The sequence below is a fragment of the Balaenoptera borealis genome (assembly GCF_965194805.1).
Source record: "Balaenoptera borealis genome assembly, chromosome: 17".
Taxonomy (NCBI): domain Eukaryota; kingdom Metazoa; phylum Chordata; class Mammalia; order Artiodactyla; family Balaenopteridae; genus Balaenoptera; species Balaenoptera borealis.
Genome location: NC_138876.1, coordinates 1,764,231 through 1,784,219, shown reverse-complemented (window position 1 = coordinate 1,784,219; position 19,989 = coordinate 1,764,231). Strand labels below are relative to the sequence as shown.

At 55.6% G+C, this 19,989-nt stretch overlaps 1 protein-coding gene across 5 annotated transcripts in view; it reads right to left on the bottom strand.

Annotated features, from left to right (window-relative positions):
- TSNARE1 (t-SNARE domain containing 1) overlaps positions 1 to 19,989 on the bottom strand; it is a 133,734-nt gene that overhangs the window by 101,681 nt on the left and 12,064 nt on the right. For 4 of the 5 annotated variants that reach the window (XM_082363853.1, XM_082363856.1, XM_082363857.1 and 1 more), the window contains exon 2: positions 1,076 to 1,201. In XM_082363853.1, the coding sequence (XP_082219979.1) occupies positions 1,076 to 1,201 (126 nt within the window). Of the gene's footprint in view, positions 1 to 1,075; positions 1,202 to 2,286; positions 2,387 to 19,989 lie in introns of all 5 variants that reach the window. The other variant, XM_082363855.1, reaches the window with a different exon arrangement.

Below are 19,989 nucleotides of genomic sequence, written 5' to 3'. Positions count from 1 at the left end.
CACGCCCACAGATGGACAAACAGTCAAGGCCACCACCGTCTGGTGCTGACGGGATGGGAAGCAGGGGCAGGTCAGCACAACCACCAGCCACCGAGCTGGCCACCCCTGGCCACCCCTCGCTTGGGCCGTCCCGACAGCGCCAGCGTCCAAGGGTCCTCAGCACCACCACACAACAGGGCCCAAAACAGGTGCCCTAACGGCCCCTCGCCCATGGACCAGGTACGCCTGCCATGGCCACACACACGACCCAGCGCCACAGAGCAGGGAGATGGAAGGGCAGCCACGTGAACGGCAGTGACTCGGGGGCAAAACAGCAAAACCAGCAAACTGCAGAATGATTCGACCGTACAGAGTCCCAAAACACACAGACTCGCAAGGTCTGTGTGAGACTCTGACATGTAGCAGCAAAACCACAAGCAAGAGCCAGAAAGCCGTAATCCACAGCCCAGGGGCGACAGGAAGGCACTGGGATCCAGGGGAGGCACCTGGGAATCTGCGTCGCCAAGCCTTACACCGTCACATTTAAAGTCCCCATGCACACTCACTCACACTCACTGAGTCACACATCTGCCCGGCACCCCCAAGGACACGAAATCAGTTACGTAAGCCACACGTCCTGCCGAAAACCCCCTTCACCCGGGGAAGGGAGCCGGCGAGTAAGCAGACTGCGCGGTCAGCCTGCGGGGTGAGGGCTCGGCACCCGGAAACCTAGAAGCGGATCCCGCCCGGTGTAGCCCAGGACGGCGTCCGTCACCCCGCGGGCCTCGGTTCCCGCGCTGGGCACTGCACGCCAACACCTGCCCCACACTGTCACCCACTCAGCCATCTGCCAAGCACCCGCAGGCCACCGCAGAATGACCGCAGACACCCAAGTCCACCCCACAGCAGAGCAGCCTCTCCCACTCTGCTCTCTCCTGGTGCCGACTCAGCCCAACACCAACGGCGCCAGCCCAGCCCAGGGCCAGGGTCACCCCTGGTCCCGGGTCACAGGCAGCGCCGGCCAGGACAGAACCCATCTACGGCCACCAACACAGCACAGTGGAGACCCGTCCACGCTGCCAGCCGCTGTCCTTACCTAGGGGCTGATAGCCTTGTGCGGAGGGCCCCCCAAAAGGGCCGCGGCTCCCCAGGCCGCCGCTGCCAGCAATGGATCCGTAGGACATCTTCTCACAGAAGGCAGGGCCGCCGCCTTCCTGCAGAGCTGGAAGAAACCAAACCCAGGCAGGGAGGGAGGAAAGAGGGTTTAGCGCTGGGATTCAGGATGCACTCTGGCCCCGCCCACCCCACCTAGGAGTCTGATTCTGCTGCACCCTCACCTTGCAAGTCAACAAATAATGTCTAAATGTTGAAAAAAATCAAGCAGTAGTGACACGAGTGTGTTATTCAGAGGAAAGCATCAAAGATCTACTAGAAGAATCCAAAGCAGCTGACTCGGGACAGGAAGGAGGGCGACTAGGGGTGACTTTTCTCTGAATTAACCATGTAGCGCTTCTTTACGCCATAAACTTCATGCATGGGTAACATAAAAATATCAAAGCTTAATCTGAAAAATTCCAATAAGATCCTCCTCCAGAAAGATCAGTGTGGAAACAAGAGCTGCGGGCTGCAGGGGTGTCTGCCTTGAGCAGACAAGATCCAGGTGGGGGCCCAGCATCTCCTCAGATCTCTGGAAGGCCGCCCCATCATTGTCCTGTGCGGCCCTGCAGACCCCAGGCAGGCACAGGGACCCAGGAGGACTTGGCCCAGTTCCACAGGTGCACCCGTGCACCTACTGTGCACCAGGCGCTGTGTCCAACGTGGTCAAGGAGGCCTGTCCCTGGCCCCGGGGACCTGAGCATCGAGTAGGCGACAAGGGATCCAACAGCAGCTTTCAGAGACCCTAGGGGCACAGCAGAGCCCCAGACCGGCGGGTCCCCAGGGCAGCAGCTCAAGCGGGATCTGAGCCGGGAGCAGAGAGCAGGTGGCCAAGCCGCAGAGCCACGGTTTGAAGGGAGGGGCAGGGTAGCCCTGGGAAGATGGGAGGGACAGCAAGTGTAAGGCGGTCCCACGGCCACCTGGGGGACTGGCGGAGGCTGCGGGGCGGCACTAGGGACCCTCCAGCCCAAGCCCACCATGCGCCCGGCCACAGGCGGGCAACTGGAAGGGACTGCGGGGCCCAGCCAACGGCACCTGTTGCTTGAGAGGCAAAAACAGTCCGAGGGACTGCCACCGATGTCCAGGCAGGTGAGGGGTCGTGGCAGTCCTGGTCTGAGAAGGGAAAGTCCCCAGCCTGCCGTCTCATCTAACCTGCAGTCTCACACGGCCACTGCCTTTGCTCAGGAACTGGGAGATGGAGGCCATCCCACCGCTGGGCCACAAAGACTCGGTCCAGCCCAAGGACACTGGTCTGGGAACACAAAACGCCACCGGGCAGGACTCTGGGCCTCAAGGCCCTGGGGACCTGGAGCCCAGCGGGCCCGTCCCCGGTGGCTCACAGGCACCCACCCCCACCCCCAGGCTCCCCACGTGCCAGGCTGCACCCTCAGCTTCCTCCCCACCCCTCCCGCCCATCCGCCCACAGCCAGTTCACGCCCCGACTTCTGCACCAAGGTTCCCCCCCCCCCCCCCCGCAAGGGCAGGCAGCGGGCAGCAAGGACCCAAACAAGGAAGAGGGAGGGAGCCGCTGGCAGCCCAGAGGGCGGGCGGAAGCTGCAGCAGGGCCAGGCCAGAGGGCCGGGCGGATGCTGCTGGGCTGTGGTGTCCGAGGGCAGCCCCAGGCTGCCTCCAAACTGCCGGGCAGAGGCCAAGGGAGCAATGCCCGCTGCCCGGGAGGCCTCCTACCAAGCGGCTTCCGTGACCGCCCACCAGGGCTGCCAGCCTCCTCCAGCCTCGTGCCCCTGGCTCATGTTGGCGCCACGCTGTGCCCTGGACGTCAGCCCCCCGCCCCCCAGCAGCCTGAAGGGAGCCGTCTGTCCTCAGACTGCCCAGATCCTGTCCCCCAGGCACCAGAGGAAGTGCGGGTGCCAGGGAACACCCCCAGCAATGCAGCCCTGCCTGCAGGACAAAGCCCCAGGCCCGGGGGAGGAGCGGCCCGCCAGCAGGATGCCAGGGGACGCGGGGCTGGAGGGAGCACCCGGACACGGCTCAGGCTGGGGGCCAACAAGCCGAGCCCCAGGGCCAGCGCTGAGGCTGTGGTAGGGCCGTCTCTGCCCCGGATGGGCTCCCACGCAGGGCGCGACCTCTGCCTGCAGCTCTCTCCTGCCGGCCTGGGCCTCTCAGAGGCCGGGGCACCCCAAGACCAGGGCCGACCTTCCCAGCAGCAGACAAGGAACGGTACTGTCTAGACGGGGGTGCCACAGAATGGGCCCTGCCCCCCTCACTAAGCTGAAGGGACCCCCCCAAGGATGGAGAGCCGGTCCTCCCAAGCTGGGGCCTGCACAAGTCACTTCAGCCCCCTGGTCCTGTTTTCTCATCTGTAACAGGGGGCAGCGCGCCCGCCCTTAGCAGATCAGGGTGAGGCGTCAATCAGTGACCTTCAGGAGCTCACCTGTGAGCCTGTGCCCCGCAGTGACACGGGGCCACACGTGGCACTGGACGGCGGCGGTGAGTGAGGGCCAGGCCTGGAGGCCGGAGAGGCGAGAGCAGCACAGCTGTCCCTCCTTCCTCCTGCCCTCAGCCTCCCGAAGGCCTGAGCCGACCAGGAACCGCGAGATGCGCCCAAAACCCAGAGCAGGAGGAGGGCACGGGGACCCCGCAGCCCCCCTGCAGGTACGAGCTGACCTCTGCCCGGATGGCTGCGCGTCGCCCTGCACCTCGCTCCTGCTGGAGCCTCTGTGAGGCCCTCCCGGCCGTGGCGACGGGCCTGACGGCAGCAGCGGGCGTCCTCCCCCCTGAAGGGTCCACTCCCGGGCCCGCCCCACCCGGCCAGGTGCCCCCCAGTCCTGAGCCGGGACCCAGTCTCCTCCCTGTAGGAGGTACCGGGAAGGGAGCCCCGGGGCGGGTGGGAAGTCAAACAAGAGGCGGCCATCCTCCAGGCATCTGTCCCCACGCTTCCGGGCCCCCGTTCCACTGCGCCCACCCGAACACCCACAAGCCCCAAAGGGCTAACAGAGCCTGGTATCCAGCCGCCCTCGGGCCGGCCTGCCCTCCCCCCGAGGCAGCCACATCAGGGCCTGCGGCCCCCATACCCATGGGAGGGAGTCCCAGACCACCTAGCCCAGAGGAACCACGGGGGCCGGGCGAGAAGCAGGGAACTGCTGGACCCACGGGTCCGCAGAGGGAGGTGCGCCCAGCCTTCCTCCCGGCCGAGCCCAGAGCCCCTGCCGCCCCGGCCTGCATCCCCAGGAGGGGCCTCAGCACCTGGCCGCAGGTAGGGGGGCCGCTGCACCAACTCAGGGACCTCCCCTCCTCCAGCACCTCGTGCTCGTCCTCCACACCTTCCCTCAGTCTCACCCAGCCCTCGTCCCCGCTGACAGCGCTCGGGACCTCACCCTCATGGCCCGAGCTCCAGCCACAGCCCCTCCGAACCCACCCCCAGCACCTCCGGGTCGCCGTCCTTCAGCCGTCCGTGTCCCCTCTCCTCTCCAGGCCCCGCGCCGTCCCTGGGGCTCGGCCCTGCCACCCTTCCCTTGCCCTTCCTCCCCTCCCCCTGCACAAACACAACCCTGGTTAATCCAGCTCTCCAGGTGCCCTGGAGCCCAGGTGGGTGTCGTGGGCTGCTGCCCGCCCACTGTCATCGCCAGCCCCTCCCCAGATACACAGTGGGCCTTCCTCCGGCCACAGGCCAGGCCGGAAAATACACAGAAGGCCAGGCGAGGCGCTGAGGTTGCAGGTGCACCGGCCCTGACTCCAGAGGGTGCTATTCCACTGCTCAGTGAATCCCGTTCTTCACTGAGCCAAAACGAGCAAAGGGGTCAGGGGCAAGGGGACTTTGGGGGTCGGGGGGGGGGGGCTCATGCCTCAACACCTGACCCAGACCGAGAGCGGCCAGGAGGCCTCGCCAGGGCATCCTCAGGGCCCACTCCGTGCGAGGCGTGCGGGGGCGATGGGGAGGCTCCTTCCTGAAGGAGGCAGGGCAGAAGGAGAGCTGCCCGGGGGCCTCTCCCACTGCCCGAACCCTCCTGCTGCGGCCGCCCTCAGCTCACCTGGCCCCACGCCCGCCTGCAGGGGAGCTGCTGGGGCAGACCTGCCCCCGATGCTGCTCTGGGCCCAGCGGCCTGGCTCCGGGTCCTGACCTGCGTGGCTTAGAGACCGCAGCGCTGCCCCAGGGAGGGCGAGGTAGAAGGCAACACTGACGCCCAGTCCCGCCCACGCCACTCCAGGTGGAGGCTGAGCGGCCCAGGCTGCTGCCCACTGAGGGCCAGGAGGACACCGTGCACCAGCCCGCGCACGAGAGCCCGCAAGCTAGACCCGCACTTCCCCCACTGACCACCACCCACGGGCCCACCAAAGTGGCTTCCGATGCGGGGCACTGGGGAAGCCAAAGCAGCTCGGAGACCCCAGGATGAAGGCGAGGACATCACTCAAGACCAGGCTGCCCGGCCCACCAGGCCCCGCATCTGGAGTGTCCCGTAGAGAGGACACCTGGGACCTGGCCGGGGCCACGGGGGCCTTGGAGGATGGCAGGCGTCTGCCGTGGGCCCAGGGGAGGGGGTGGAGGCCCCTGTGCCAGGCATCCCCTGATCTAGCTCAAACCCCCAATTTTTTTTTTAACATCTTTATTGGAGTATAATCGCTTTACAAATGGTGTGTTAGTTTCTGCTGTATAACAAAGTGAATCAGCTATATGTATTCATATATTCCCATATCTCCTCCCTCTTGGCGTTTCCCCCCCACCCTCCCTATCCCACCCCTCTAGTTGCTCACAAAGCACCGAGCTGATCTCCCTGTGCTATGCGGCTGCTTCCCACTAACTATCTATTTTACATTTGGTAGTGTATATATGTCCATGTCACTCTCTCACTTCGTCCCGGCTTACCCTTCCTCCTCCCCGTGTCCTCAAGTCCATTCTCTATGTCTGCGTCTTTATTCCTGTCCTGCACCTAGGTTCTTCAGAACCATTTTTTTTTTTTTAGATTCCACATATATGTGTTAGCATACGGTATTTGTTTTTCTCTTTCTGACTTAACTTCACTCTGTATGACAGTCTTTAGGTCCATCCACCTCACTACAAATAACTCGATTTCATTTCTTTTTATGGCTGAGTGATATTCCATTGTATATATGTGCCACATCTTCTTTATCCATTCATCTGTTGATGGACACTTAGGTTGCTTCCATGTCCTGGCTATTGTAAACAGAGCTGCAGTGAGCACTGTGGTACATGACTCTTTTTGAATTATGGTTTTCTCAGGGTATATGCCCAGTAGTAGTGGGATTGCTGGGTCATATGGTAGTTCTATTTTTAATTTTGTAAGGAACCTCCACACTGTTCTCCATAGTGGCTGTATCAATTTACATTCCTCCCTTTTCTCCACACCCTCTTCAGCATTTACTGTTTGTAGATTTTTTGATGATGGCCATTCTGACCAGTGTGAGGTGATACCTCATTGTAGTTTTGATTTGCAGTTCTCTAATGATTAGTGATGTTGAGCATCCATTCATGTGTTTGTTGGCAATCTGTGTATCTTCTTTGGAGAAATTTCTATCTAGGTCTTCTGCCCATTTTTGGATTGGGTTGTTTGTTTTTTTGATATTGAGCTGCATGAGCTGCCTGTATATTTTGGAGATTAATCCTTTGTCAGTTGCTTCATTTGCAAATATTTTCTCCCATTCTGAGGGTTGTCTTTTCCTCTTGTTTATGGTTTCCTTTGTTGTGCAAAAGCTTTTAAGTTTCATTAAATCTCATTTGTTTATTTTTGTTTTTATTTCCATTTCTCTAGGAGGTGGGTCAAAAAGGATCTTGCTGTGATTTATGTCATAGAGTGTTCCGCCTATGTTTTCCTCTAAGAGTTTGATAGTGCCTGGCCTTACATTTAGGTCTTTAATCCATTTTGAGTTTATTTTTGTATACAGTGTTAGGAAGTGTTCTAATTTCATTCTTTTACATGTAGCTGTCCAGTTTTCCAAACACCACTTATTGAAGAGGCTGTCTTTTTTCCATTGTATATTCTTGCCTCCTTTATCAGATAAGGTGACCATATGTGTGTGGGTTTATCTCTGGCCTTTCTATCCTGTTCCATTGATCTATATTTCTGTTTTTGTGCCAGTACCAAACTGTCTTGATTACTGTAGCTTTGTAGTATAGTCTGAAGTCCGAGAGCCTGATTCCCCCAGCTCCACTTCTCGTTCTCAAGATTGCTTTGGCTATTCGGGGTCTTTTGTGTTTCCATACAAATTGTGAAATTTTTTGTTCTAGTTCTGTGGAAAGTGCCATTGGTAGCTTGATAGGGATTGCACTGAATCTGTAGATTGCTTTGGGTAGTATAGTCATTGTCACAATGTTGAGTCTTCCAATCCAAGAACATGGTATATCTCTCCATCTGTTTGTATCATCTTTAATTTCTTTCATGAGTGTCTTATAGTTTTCTGCATACAGGTCTTTATTCTCCTTAGGAAGGTTTATTCCTAGGTATTTTATTCTTTTTGTTGCAGTGGTAAATGGGAGTGTTTCCTTAATTTCTCTTTCAGATTTTTCATCATCAGTGTATAGGAATGCAAGAGATTTCTGTGCATTAATTTCATATCCTGCTACTTTACCAAATTCATTGATTAGCTCTAGTAGTTTTCTGGTAGCATCTCTAGGATTCTCTATGTATAGTATCATGTCATCTGCAAACAGTGAGAGTTTTACTTCTTTTCTGATTTGAATTCCTTTTATTTCTTTTTCTTCTCTGACTGCTGTGGCTAAAAATTCCAAAACTATGTTGAATAATAGCATTGAGAGTGGGCAACCTTGTCTTGCTCCTGATCTTAGTGGAAATGGTTTCAGTTTTTCACCATTGAGAACAATGCTGGCTGTGGGTCAAACCCCAATTTTTAAGAAGAGAAAACTGAACTCAGGGAGGGAAACCGACTCACCCAAGTCACGGAGACAGACGGGGTATAGGACAAGCCCCCCCACCCCCCCGCCCCGTGGCTGCAGTCCTCCCACCCGTCCTCCCCAGTACTCTCTGTCCTGGGTACTGCGGTCCCACTGTGGTCCCACAGCTGCAGAGGAAGAGAAGAGCAACTCCCGCACCTGCCTGGTACCCTGCCAGCACCCTCCCTGCCCACTGGAGTTGGCAGGCAGCGTGTGAATGCAGTCTGCACTGCGCACAGACGGTGAAGAGAGAGATGTGAGTGGGTACACAGAGCCGCACAAAGGCCACTCGTTCACACAGCTGTGAGTGTGATGTTCATCTTCTTCCCAGCTTTGTCCCCTAAGACGGGGTAACGCCCCAGAGCAACGGACACGTCCAGCACGCAGATCTTGGTTACAAAATATCATTCTTCACAAAAAGGAATTAAGATTCCTTGGAGAAATGGTTGATTCCAGGACTGGGCAGAGAAAGTAAAAGATAAGCCTAGAATATTCTGTTACACAAAAGAGTAAGGAAGTGCTCAAAGCAAGGTGGGGCTGTCCCAAAAGGACACAGGAACCAGCTTGAAAGGCTTCCACTGGCCAAATCTGAGACAACTTGAGCATGAAAATAGACAATGGCGGGACTTCCCTGGTGGCGCAGCGGCTAGGAACCCGCCTGCCAATGCAGCGGACACGAGTTCGAGCCCTGGTCCGGGAAGATCCCACATGCCATGGAGCAACTAAGCCCGTGCGCCACAACTACTGAGCCTGCGCTCTAGAGCCCACAAGCCACAACTACTGAAGCCCGCGTGCCTAGAGCCAGTGCTCACAACAAGAGAAGCCACCGCAATGAGGAGCCCACACACCGCAACGAAGAGTAGCCCCCGCTCGCCGCAACTAGAGAAAGCCTGCGCGCGGCAACAAAGACCCAACACAGCCAAAAAATAATTAATTAATTAATTTAAAAAAAATAGACAATGGTAATAAAAAATAACTTTTATTTATTATAGCCTTATACACTGACAACTGGGGAAGGAATGATGGAACTAGCAACATCGTGGTCATAATTGATTCAGGCAAGAACATCCAGTGGACCTTAGAGCTAGTGGGTGAAAGTCCCATGAGTAACAGGATATTCCCACAGTCTCAAAGTATCTTCCCCAAGAAACTTACTAGTTAAAAATGGAAAAAGACCTTGTAGAGGAGAAACCTGGCAGACCAGTCACCTTAACCCAAGGACCTACATCACACCATCGGGGACATATCAGACGTCATGTGCCTCCTGCTGCCACACGCTGAGGAGGACACAGCAGCGCTTTCCAGGTCCGCCTGCCAAGAACAAACAACTGTGGAGACATCAGACACACCCAGCTGAGCGAAAGCCTGCAAAACAACTGACCTGCAGTCTTCACCAATGTCAGTTTCGGGAAACAAAGACAGACAGAGGAACTAACCGTCCAGGTTCAAGGAGGCTAAAGGAACGTCATTCCCCAAAACCAACACACAACCCTGGATTTCATTTTGCTAAGACAAGTTACTGGGATTCCTCACAAGGTCTGTCCTGTGAACACCAGTAAGACCCTTAGGCTAGAGTACTGGCTGGTGTTAATGTCCTGATTTTGATAACCGCCCTGCAGTTACGTAAGAGATTACATATTTGGGGATGGAGGAGCATCACGTCTGCAGCTCTCCGAGCGGTTCAGAAGAACACACGACGTTCACACGAACACAAAGAGGGAAGGGGATGAAGCAAATACGGGGAAACGGTCACACGTGGGGAATCTGGTGGAAAGGTAGGCTTTCTGTTAATCTGGTAACTTTTCTTTAAAACTAGAATTACTATGTCCGAGAGTTTTAAGTTCAAAATAAAATGAAAATTCTACTAGAGTATTTTTTTTAATAAATTTAAGAAAGATGCAAGATATGCGTACTGAAAACTAAAAAAAAAAAATTATTAAAAGAAAGTAAAGAAAACATAAACAAATGAGGGGCCACGCCATGTTCGTGGGCTGGGCACCAGGACTGCACAGCTACAGAATCAGCTGTAACACAGTTCACAGGCAGTAACACGCACACATGTCCGACATATCTTCTAAAACCAAGAAGCTCCTCCCACTTCAAAAATAATTAGACAAGTCTTGGAGAAAAAGGAAAAAAAAAACACTAAAATGAAGAAATTGCTTTTAAAAAAGTGAAAACACTACATGTGAAAACCAACAGAACACGTTTAAAGCAGTGATCAGACGAAAAGTCATAACACTTAACATTTCATGAAAAGAAAAGGAAACAAATGGACTTCATTCTTAGCTCAAAAAGTTGGAAAAGAGCAAAAAGAAAGTCAAAAGTAACCACGAGGAAGAAAGCAATATAAATATAAGCTAATAATATTAATGAGGTAGAAAACAGAAAAACAATAGACCTAATTTATAAATCAAAATCCTGGGGGCTTCCCTGGTGGCGCAGTGGTTGAGAGTCTGCCTGCCAGTGCTGGGGACACGGGTTCGAGCCCTGGTCTGGGAAGGTCCCACATGCCGCGGAACAACTGGGCCCGTGAGCCACAACTACTGAGTCTGCGCGTCTGCAGCCTGTGCCCTGCAACAAGAGAGGCCGCGACAGTGAGAGGCCCGCGCACCGCGATGAAGAGTGGCCCCCGCTCGCCGCAACTAGAGAAAGCCCTCACACAGAAACAAAGACCCAACACAGCCAAAAATAATAAATTAATAAATTAAAAAAAAAAAAAACACCAACAAGCATCTTTATAGAGCCAGACAGGCCGAGGGAGTTCATGTAAGAAAACGCTACACAAACAAGCAGGTAAAAAGCACTGCTTCCCCCAGACGTAAAAGTCCCAGAGAAAGAAGTGCTGATGCTGCTATGACACAGATGAACCTTGGAAGCGTCACACCGACTGAGCGGAGCCGGACGCAGAGGTCACGCACGCACGATCCCATTTCTGCGAAATGCCCAGGACAGGCAGATCCACGGAAACAGCACACAGACAGGTGGCTGCTAGAGGCTTGGGCGGGGGCAGGGGAGTGACTGCTAATGGGTGTGGGGCTTCATCTAGGGTGATGGATGTTCAACTCTGTGTAGATACTGAAAACCACTGGACCGTACACATCAGAAGGGTGAACTGCAGGGTACGTGAGTTATATCTCAACAAAGCTATCATAACAAATGCTAGAAAGTCTCTATAATTAAAACCAGGCAGGAAAACACCAACAAACCAATGGAATAAGAAAGTAAGTCTAAAATCAGACCCGCATATGTATGGATGTTTAGGATAGAATAAATGCAGCACCTCAAATCAAAGGAGAACTTTTTAATAAATGGTGCTGGGACATCTGGTTAGCCACGTGGAAAAAAAGTGGTTCATGCCTAACACAATAAAAAGAACATATGCTAAAAGGATCATGGCTATCCAAGTAAAGGATAAAACAAAGTATCTGAGAAAAGAAGCGCTCCTCTTCAACCTGTATGCAGGGAAAGTTTCCTAAGTAGGACTCAAAATCAAATGCTGTGAACGGAGAGACTGGCACATGTGACCACTGCCTCATGGAAGCTCCCCTCACCTGGTCTCCTCCTCCACGAACTGGGCCCGACCACAGCACCGGCCCCCCAAGGGGTGCAGGGGTAAGGGAGCTGTGTGTGCAAAAGGCCCCAGAACCAATGTTCCCATCCGTCCCTGCTGCTTCCTGCCCCAGCACCCGAGGGTCAAAGGGACACATGCTCACCAAGGCCATGCGGCCTCTTCCGGGTCCTAGCCAAGCCCTGCACCTGCTTCTGGATCCTTCCTCTGCTCCTCCAGGCCACCTCCCCATCCCGACCGCAGCAATGCCCCAGCACTCCCCTCCCTCACCAGTCTGCTGAGACCCCAAGCTCTCTGGGATGCCTCTGTGTGTGACTCCCCCCAGAAAAAAGGTGGGGGTAGGGCAGGCCCCCAGGACTGGGCAGGGGGCACGCGGACCAGGCTGGGAGCTGAGCACAACTCCCTGGGGAAGAAAACCATCTGGTCTTTGAAGGAGCCGCAGGGCGCAGACCCAGGGCCACGGGAGCTGGCTCAGGCCCGGCGCAGGCACCTTCAAAGGACAGCTGGGTGGTCTTAAAGGCCCTGCGAGCCAATGCCTGGCCCGGCCAAGTTCACACACACGGGAGACGGGACAAACACCCCACCCACGAGGGAGGCTGTGACAACCTGATTCTGCCCCAACGCCTCACCCCCAGCTTGTCTGAGAAACCAGGACACAGACACTGAAGACAAGTCAGCCCTGCCATCCTCCAGGAAGGAGGCCCAGGGCGGCCTCAGGCCTCCTGCCTGCACCACCATCCCTCGGCCACAACCCCCAGGACCTGCCCCAGGCCACTGCGGGAGCCTGGGTTGTGAGAGGTGGGGAGCCCCGAGAGTAGGGGACCCCAAGACCACCACACCGCAGAGGAGCACTGACCCTGGCTCAGAGGAGATGACCCCCCGACCACGCCAGGATGTGCCCAGGCCCGGGCTCCTGACCACAGGCTGGGCAAGGGGAGGCTGGGCAGAGCCGAGGACGGGCCTGGCAGAGAACCACCCCAGGGGCCCACCAGCTACCTGCTGGGCCGGGGCTCCAGAGCCCAAGAACCTGGACTGAGCCCGAGGCTGTCGGAGCCCAGCAGGGACCGAGACCCCTCCTGGCAAGGACAGAGACGCAAGAATGTGAGACAGAGGGAGGCCTCGACATAGATGGGAAAGGAGGGAGGAACACAACCCCACGTGATGAAAAAGCAAAAAGAAAGAGCCCCCTTGGCCTCCTCTGAATGTGCGAAGGAGCAGGTCTTCTCGAGATGTTAGTTACAAAATTCAGGGAAATTAAACACTAAAGTTCATTCACTGGGGACTTGGCTTCCAAGCACATCACTTTAGAAGTGGGAAATCCATGAATTACAGGCCCCTGGAGGGTTCTCGCAAATGAAAACCGTATGAAATGGGGGAGAGACACTGAGATGCAGACAGAACCAGTGCGGCAGGGAGAGGCCGGGCAGCGGAGGGAGGGACCCAGTCCCACCTCGGTGCCCTGCCCTCGGCGGTGGGGGGGGAGGGGACCCTGCGAAGAAGGTCCCCAGGGCTCGCCCCCCCCCAATCAGACTGTTCAGCTAGACAAACCCACGCAGGACAGAACCTGCGGGGGCCCAGCGCCTGGCAGAGCCCAACACCCAGTCCCCTGCCCCCAGGGAGGTGCCAGGCTTAGTGAAAAGACGAAACCCAAAATCACAGCACAGCAGGAGTGGGCCCCCACCCGAGAGCGCACCCCCATGCAGCCGGGGTCCACTGCGGAGGGATCGGGGCTGGTGGCCCTGGGGGAGCGCAGAGGCAGGGCAGCACCGGCCCCTGCAAACCGATCTGCAGAAGGCACCACACCCTGCACCCCAAGAGCTCTGCTCCAAGGAGCCAGACAGGAAGCACTGGGAAGCCAGAAACGTTACAAAATAAAAAACAGAAAGCTACGAACAAGCAAAACAGCCAGCAATAAACAATTAAACACATCACGTTAGGTATCTAAATAGCGTGTGATGAAGTGACTTTAAAGAGTGTTAAAAGTATATACTCAGTCGTGGGTGGGAAATGCTCACACACGACGCTAAGGTGAAAAATGATGCTGAAAACACAGGACACACAGTTACCCTGAGGAGTGCGCGTCCTGGCCACAGGGACGGAGGGACCGCCACTCAGGAGAACTGCTCAGCGATTCTTATGAAGACACGTCCACCTCCGCCAGGGTCGCCCCACTCCTGGGCACCTGGACATCATCACCCACCCTGAAAGCAGCCCAGACGCACACCAACGGGAGCAGGGACACGCCGGGGTCCTCCGTGCGCTCAGGCTGCTGACACGAGCGACACACGCAGGGCTCGCAGAATCCTCGTGTCGAGCACGAGAAGCCCCCGGTGATCGCGTTCATGCGACAGTGGGAAGAGGCACGAGGAACCTCCAGGGATCACATCCCAGACCCACGGCACACGTGCACGGACCAAAGACTGGAAGGAAACGCATCACCGGGGCCTTGAAAACACGGGGCGGGGCAGAGGCAGCACCACAGAGGAGTACGAGGTGCCAGACCCCGTCCACGTGAGACGTCAGAACACACAAATCCACAGAGACAGGACGTGGCCCGGGCTGCCGGGGGGAATCAGAGGTGGGAACAGGGAGTGACCGCCATGGCTACGGGGTTCCTGTGCGGGTGTGGAAAAGTTCTGGAATTAGACCGTGGTAATGGCTGCACAACATCGCGAATGGGTTAAGAATCACTAAACTGTACTCTGTAACGGGCGAGCTGTACGGTGTGTGAACCACATCCCGCGGCGGTTACAAAGCTGCTCAGAGCACGGTGGCTGGTGGCGGGCCACCGGAGGCTGCGGGCGGATGCGCTGCGCTCGGGACCCAGGGCGTGCTCGGGGTGTGAGCCAGGGGCCCCCCAAGCTCTTGGCCAGGCATACACGTCACTTTTACAATCAGGAAAAATACATGTGGTCACTTAACCCAGCAAGCAAACATGCTAGCGCTGCTGGGCTGGACGCACAGGCCAGCGAGCGGCACTCCACCAGGCCAGGGCTGCGTTTTGGCCATGGTCCCCGGGGTGGACCAGTGCACAGCAGGTCCTCAGGTAGTTTGCTGGCTGATGGACCCACGGCACGCCAACACCCCACACGGGCCACCTGGTGCCCTGGGAGCTGCCCGGGGCAACCACCTGAGACAGCCCACACCTGCAGAGCACACGGCCGGGAGTGAGCGACGCGTCCACGTCCTGCCCGGCCGGCCTCGGCAAGTGGACACACCCCATTTGGTTTAGGGTCATTCTGTGAACTTCTGCAGCTTGATGGAGGCTGAAGACCCGTCCAGTCCACGGAGGAGACCTCATCCCCGGCCAGAGCCTAGCCCGGGAGGGACCCAGCCTGACGCCTGACTCGGTCGCAGCTGGGTCGGGCCAGGGCACATGGTGACCCCTGACCCTGGCCACACACCAGCCGCACCCTGGGATACCCTGGCCCCTCACCTCCCAGCTAAGAGAACATGCATGAGACTGCGGCCTCCCGCCTCCCTGCGCCGGCAACAAGGAGACAGCTGCCACAGACCTACTTCTCCAGTGGCTGGGGAGTCGGTGAGTTAAGCCACGTAAGCGCTTCTAAAGCACCAGGCGTGCTCGGCGCTCCATCCGTGTGCTAGCCACGCGCCACCACCCCGACAGGGGACCCTGAGGCACAGAGCCTGGCTCGGGCCGCCTCTGCCCACGCACGCGCCTGGCCCAGACCCCAAGGGCCCCTCGCACGGGTGCCTGTGTGCGCAAAGGCAGAGGAGGGGCCAGGGGCTGCAGTGGCGTGCGGTGGAGTGTTGCTATAGCAACTTGGACTCCTCGTCAAACAGCGCGCCAGCCAGGCGCCCCCGGCACCCCGAGAATGACGCCCAGAACGGCCACGGAGAAGCAGGATCGCTGACGGCACCAAAGGGCGGTTGGGATGCCAGCCGCTCATGCCCTTCCCCCGTCCCACCTGCCACACCACCCCTACCCCACCCCCCCGCCCCCTCCCCGGAAAGGCCACGGGAGGCCCGGCTTCAGGGCCTAGCTCTGCCCACCGCCCTGCCGCCTGCCCGTCCGCCAGGCCCTCTCCCAGGATGGTGGCAGCCAAGGAGCAAGAAGACTGTGCCTGAGTCACGAGGGCGGGGGCCCACAGCACAGCTGCACACGGCCAGGACTCACACTCGCCTTCAGACCCCTAGACTTCCCGGGCCGTGGGGCGGAGGAGGATCACGGTCTAAGCCGGAGCTGGAGGCCCCACGCTCTTGGGCACGGCCCACTCAGGAGGGAAGCCAGCCCACTTCACCAGACAGCCCGGCTTCCCAGGGACAAGCTACCCAGCAGGCCCCGGACTCACAGCCCGTGGTCACCACTTAACTGCGGGAAGGAACCTTTGCTGTCACACTTCATGGACCGGACACTGAGGCTCAGAGAGGTGAGGAACTTGCCCGGGAAGCCCAGCTGATCCGAGGCCAAGGTGGGAACCAGACCCAGGTCTGTCTCTGGGCAAAGCCAGTGCTGTCCCCCCCACCATGGCCGCGGCCCCGTCGGAGCAGCAGCAGACTGGAGCTCAGGCCGCACCTGGGCGTCACAGCCCAGCTCTCCCAACAGCGGCCAGCGAGGCAGGGATGGCCACGGTCATCCGACGCGACAGCAGACGTCCCAGGACCCTCCCCCGGCCCTCCGTGGGGAGCCACAGGGCGGAGGGGCTGCCACGCACCTGCCACGTCCTAAGAACAGGCCGGCTGAGGGCACTGCTGAGCCCACCGGCCACAGGGAAAGGGCGTAGGCACAAACCTGAAACCTCTATCCTACGGGCACAGGCTTCCGGACGCCCACACCCAGAGCTCCTTCTCCCTGCCTCGCCCACCCTCACCCTCACCCAGGCGCATACTGACTACCGCTAGGGAAGGCGGCCGTGCGGGAACACTGGGGGCACCGAGGGGAAGCCCGAGCAGCGGGAGACGGGGGCTGAGCGCGCTGAGATCTGGGCCTTCTTCTGAGGCACCGTCACCGCCTCAGCGTCCAGGGTGCAGCTGCATCCCAGCCTCACCGCCACATCACGCCGCCCCGCCAGGAGCAGCGCGACCGGACAGTGTCACCACACCACCCTGACCACTGGGAAACCTCCACTGCCATCCCCACCCCTCGGTACCGCCCCCCCAGTGGCAGCAGCGCCAGGCCAACCCTCGGCAGCAGCCCTGTCCTCCTATGAGCCACCGGCCCCACTGCCACCCCCCAGGTCATCGCCACCTCCTCCCTCGCAGAGGACAGGATGAAGCGATGCCAAGGAGGCAGGGGCTGGTGGACAGCTTGTTGTCTGCTGCTTTAATGAGGAGGGCAAGACGCCTCCTGCAGGAGATGGGGGGGCGGCAGGAAGATGGGGGGGTCCCCCTTTCTACAGATGGCAGAGGTAAACCACAAGTGTCACTGCCCAGGGTGACAGGCAGGAGGCGTGGGCTGGACCCCCAAAGCCCACACTCTTTGCCCCGGACCTGAACGTGCAGACCCAGCTGGAGGGGTCCCTGGGGAAAGGAGAGCTTGCCCTCACCCCCAAACCCACAGTAACACCCTGCAGCCCCTCCCCTGACTGCCCACTAACCCGTTGGTATTGATGCCAGGGCAGGCCAGTGGCTCAGACCCGAGGGCAGCCCTGGGCCTCCAGCCCTGCCCCAAGGCCTGCAGGGAGGAGGTGTCCTTTGGCAGGATGGGCTGCGGGGATGGAGGCCCCGCCCTAGGAGCTGTCTGCGGTGCTGAGCACAACGGGCCCAGAGACAGCCGGCTGGCCGTCAGTTAATGGCACCGAGTTTCACTTCTCTAGTCAAAGAAAAAAAGATTCTCAGATTGGATCACAAAGCAAATCCAACCTCATGCTTATGGAAGAGACACCCACAAAGGAACGCAGGAGGTGACGGGCAGAAGAATGGAGAAGGCGCGCCAGGCAAACCAAGAGGGAGGGCAGCGCACCATGATCCTGAAGTCAGGCAGCGTGGAGACGAAACAAAGGACGCGATTCAGAATAAAAATGATGGTTGTACCACAGCCGCCAGCAGTCACAGGAGACACAGGAGAAAGGGGCAGAAACAGACCTACGGCAGGACCACAATTCACTTCTCTCAGTCCACGACAGAGCGGGTAGACAAAAACTAAGACCTATGTGACCCACGACACGATCAGGTGGTGAAACTGACTGACACACCCACCAACTGCTGTTCACCCAAAAGAGAGAACAGATCTCTTTTTCAAGTGCCTGTGGAACAATGGTGAAAACTGACTCCATGTTAGAACCACAAGAAAAACCACATAAAACCCAAAAAGTTCAAAAGAGAATAGTCAACATTCTCTGATCAAAATGCAATTAAAACCAGAATAACAACAAAACCAAGAAATCAAAAGATGCTTTTAAGACTTGCTCCTCAACAGCTCTTGGACCAAAAAAGAGACTACAAACCAAAATCATAGCACTTCCAGACAGCACTGATAAGGAAAACACATACAATCAGAACTGAAGGAACTGCCTTTAAATATTAAACACTTTTTTGAAAAGAACAGAAACAAGTTAATCAAGCCTCTAAACACCTAGGGAGAAGGATGATAAGATAAACTGAGAGAAAGCAAAAGAAATTCTTAACTATAAGCAAAAAGGGATGCATTAAGAAGCAGGAAAAAAAAGGACAATGAATTTTTAAAAATACCCAAAAGGTAAATCTTTGAAGAAAAAGAAAAACCATAAAATGGAAACAACTAGCCAATCCAACCAAGAAAAAACAGGAACAAATATGATGGAAATAATCACAGAAACCAAGAAAATTAAGAGAAGAGTGAAAGATAATTATACTCAAGTCTACATGAATAAATCTGACAACCTGGATGAAACTGATAATTTTCTAGGAAAATATAATTTCTAAAACTGACCCCCAAAAAAGAAAGAAAAAATTTACAGGATTTTCTTCCTCAAAACAAAAACAAAACTAACAGAAGAGCACCGGGTCCCAATAGTTTCACAAAGTCTACCAACACTTTAAAGACCAGGTAGTTCAACGCTATTAAACTACTCTAGAAATGCATCAGAAAGAAAACGTTTATTTTTATGAAGCAGCTGCGACCCTGATATCAAAACCTAGAAGAAAGTACACACCAAAAACAAAATGACAGACCAAGCCTACTTATGGAGAGCAATATAGATGCTAAATTAAACAGCACAAAGTATCCAGCAGCACCTTAAAGGAATCCCACATCAGACCACGTGAAGGGCATTCTAGGAACTCAGGAATGTCTCGCTGTTAGCAATTCCCATTAGTGTAATTCATCATATTAACTATATCTAAGGAGAAAAGTCATATGATCATCCCATAGATGATTTTTTTTTAAAGAAACTGACAAAATTCGACAACAATTCTTGATTTTTAAAAATGAGACCCTCAGTAAAATGGGCAGGACAGGCTCTTCCTTGACACGTGGAAGGCACGTATCTCATTCCAAACCCACAACTGCCCCATGGGGAAACACCAGGGGTACTCAAGAGAGGTGGCCCCCACCAGCTCCCCAGGGACACTGAAGGATGAGTCCACGCAGTTAGGTAACAGAAGGAACCTGGGATATAAAATCTGGAAAGGGGAAGGTTAAATATCACTATTTGCCACTGCTATGATCGGATACCTGGAGAACTCAAGGTAATTACTATTGGGTTGGCCAAAACGTTTGTTCGAGTTTTCGTAACATCTTACAGAAAAACCCGAATGAACTTTTTGGCCAACCCAATTAAAAAAACAGAATTCAGCAAGGTAGCATGGGACAAACTCATATGAAGAAATCCAGAGTATTCATACATGTATATACAAACAGAGGATAATACAGAAGAAAAGACTCCTAACCATCACATTTAAAAGGATAAAATTCCTGCAAATAAACTTGAAAACATTACAGAAAAAGAGACCTAAGCAATTGGGAAAGTACAGCACATTCTTTTTTTTTTTTTTAAATAATTTTATTTATTTATTTATTTATTTATTTTTGGCTGCATTGGGTCTTCATTGCTGTGTGCAGGCTTTCTCTAGTTGCGGTGAGCGGGGGCTACTCTTCACCGCAGTGCGCAGGCTTCTCATTGTGGTGGCTTCTCTTGTTGCGGAGCACGGGCTCTAGGTGCGTGGGCTTCAGTAGTTGTGGCACATGGGCTCAGTAGTTGTGACTCATGGGCTCTAGAGTGCAGGCTCAGTAATTGTGGCACACGGGCTTAGTTGCTCCGCGGCATGTGGGATCTTCCCCGACCAGGGCTCAAACCCGTGTCCCCTTCATTGGCAGGTGGATTCTTAACCACTGAGCCACCAGGGAAGCCCTACAGCACATTCTTAAGAAGGAAGATTCAATGTCATAAAGATGTCACTCTCCCTAAGTTAGTTTGTACATGTAACACAATTCCAACCCCAAACCAATCAGGTTTTAGGGATGCGAGTGTGTGTATGT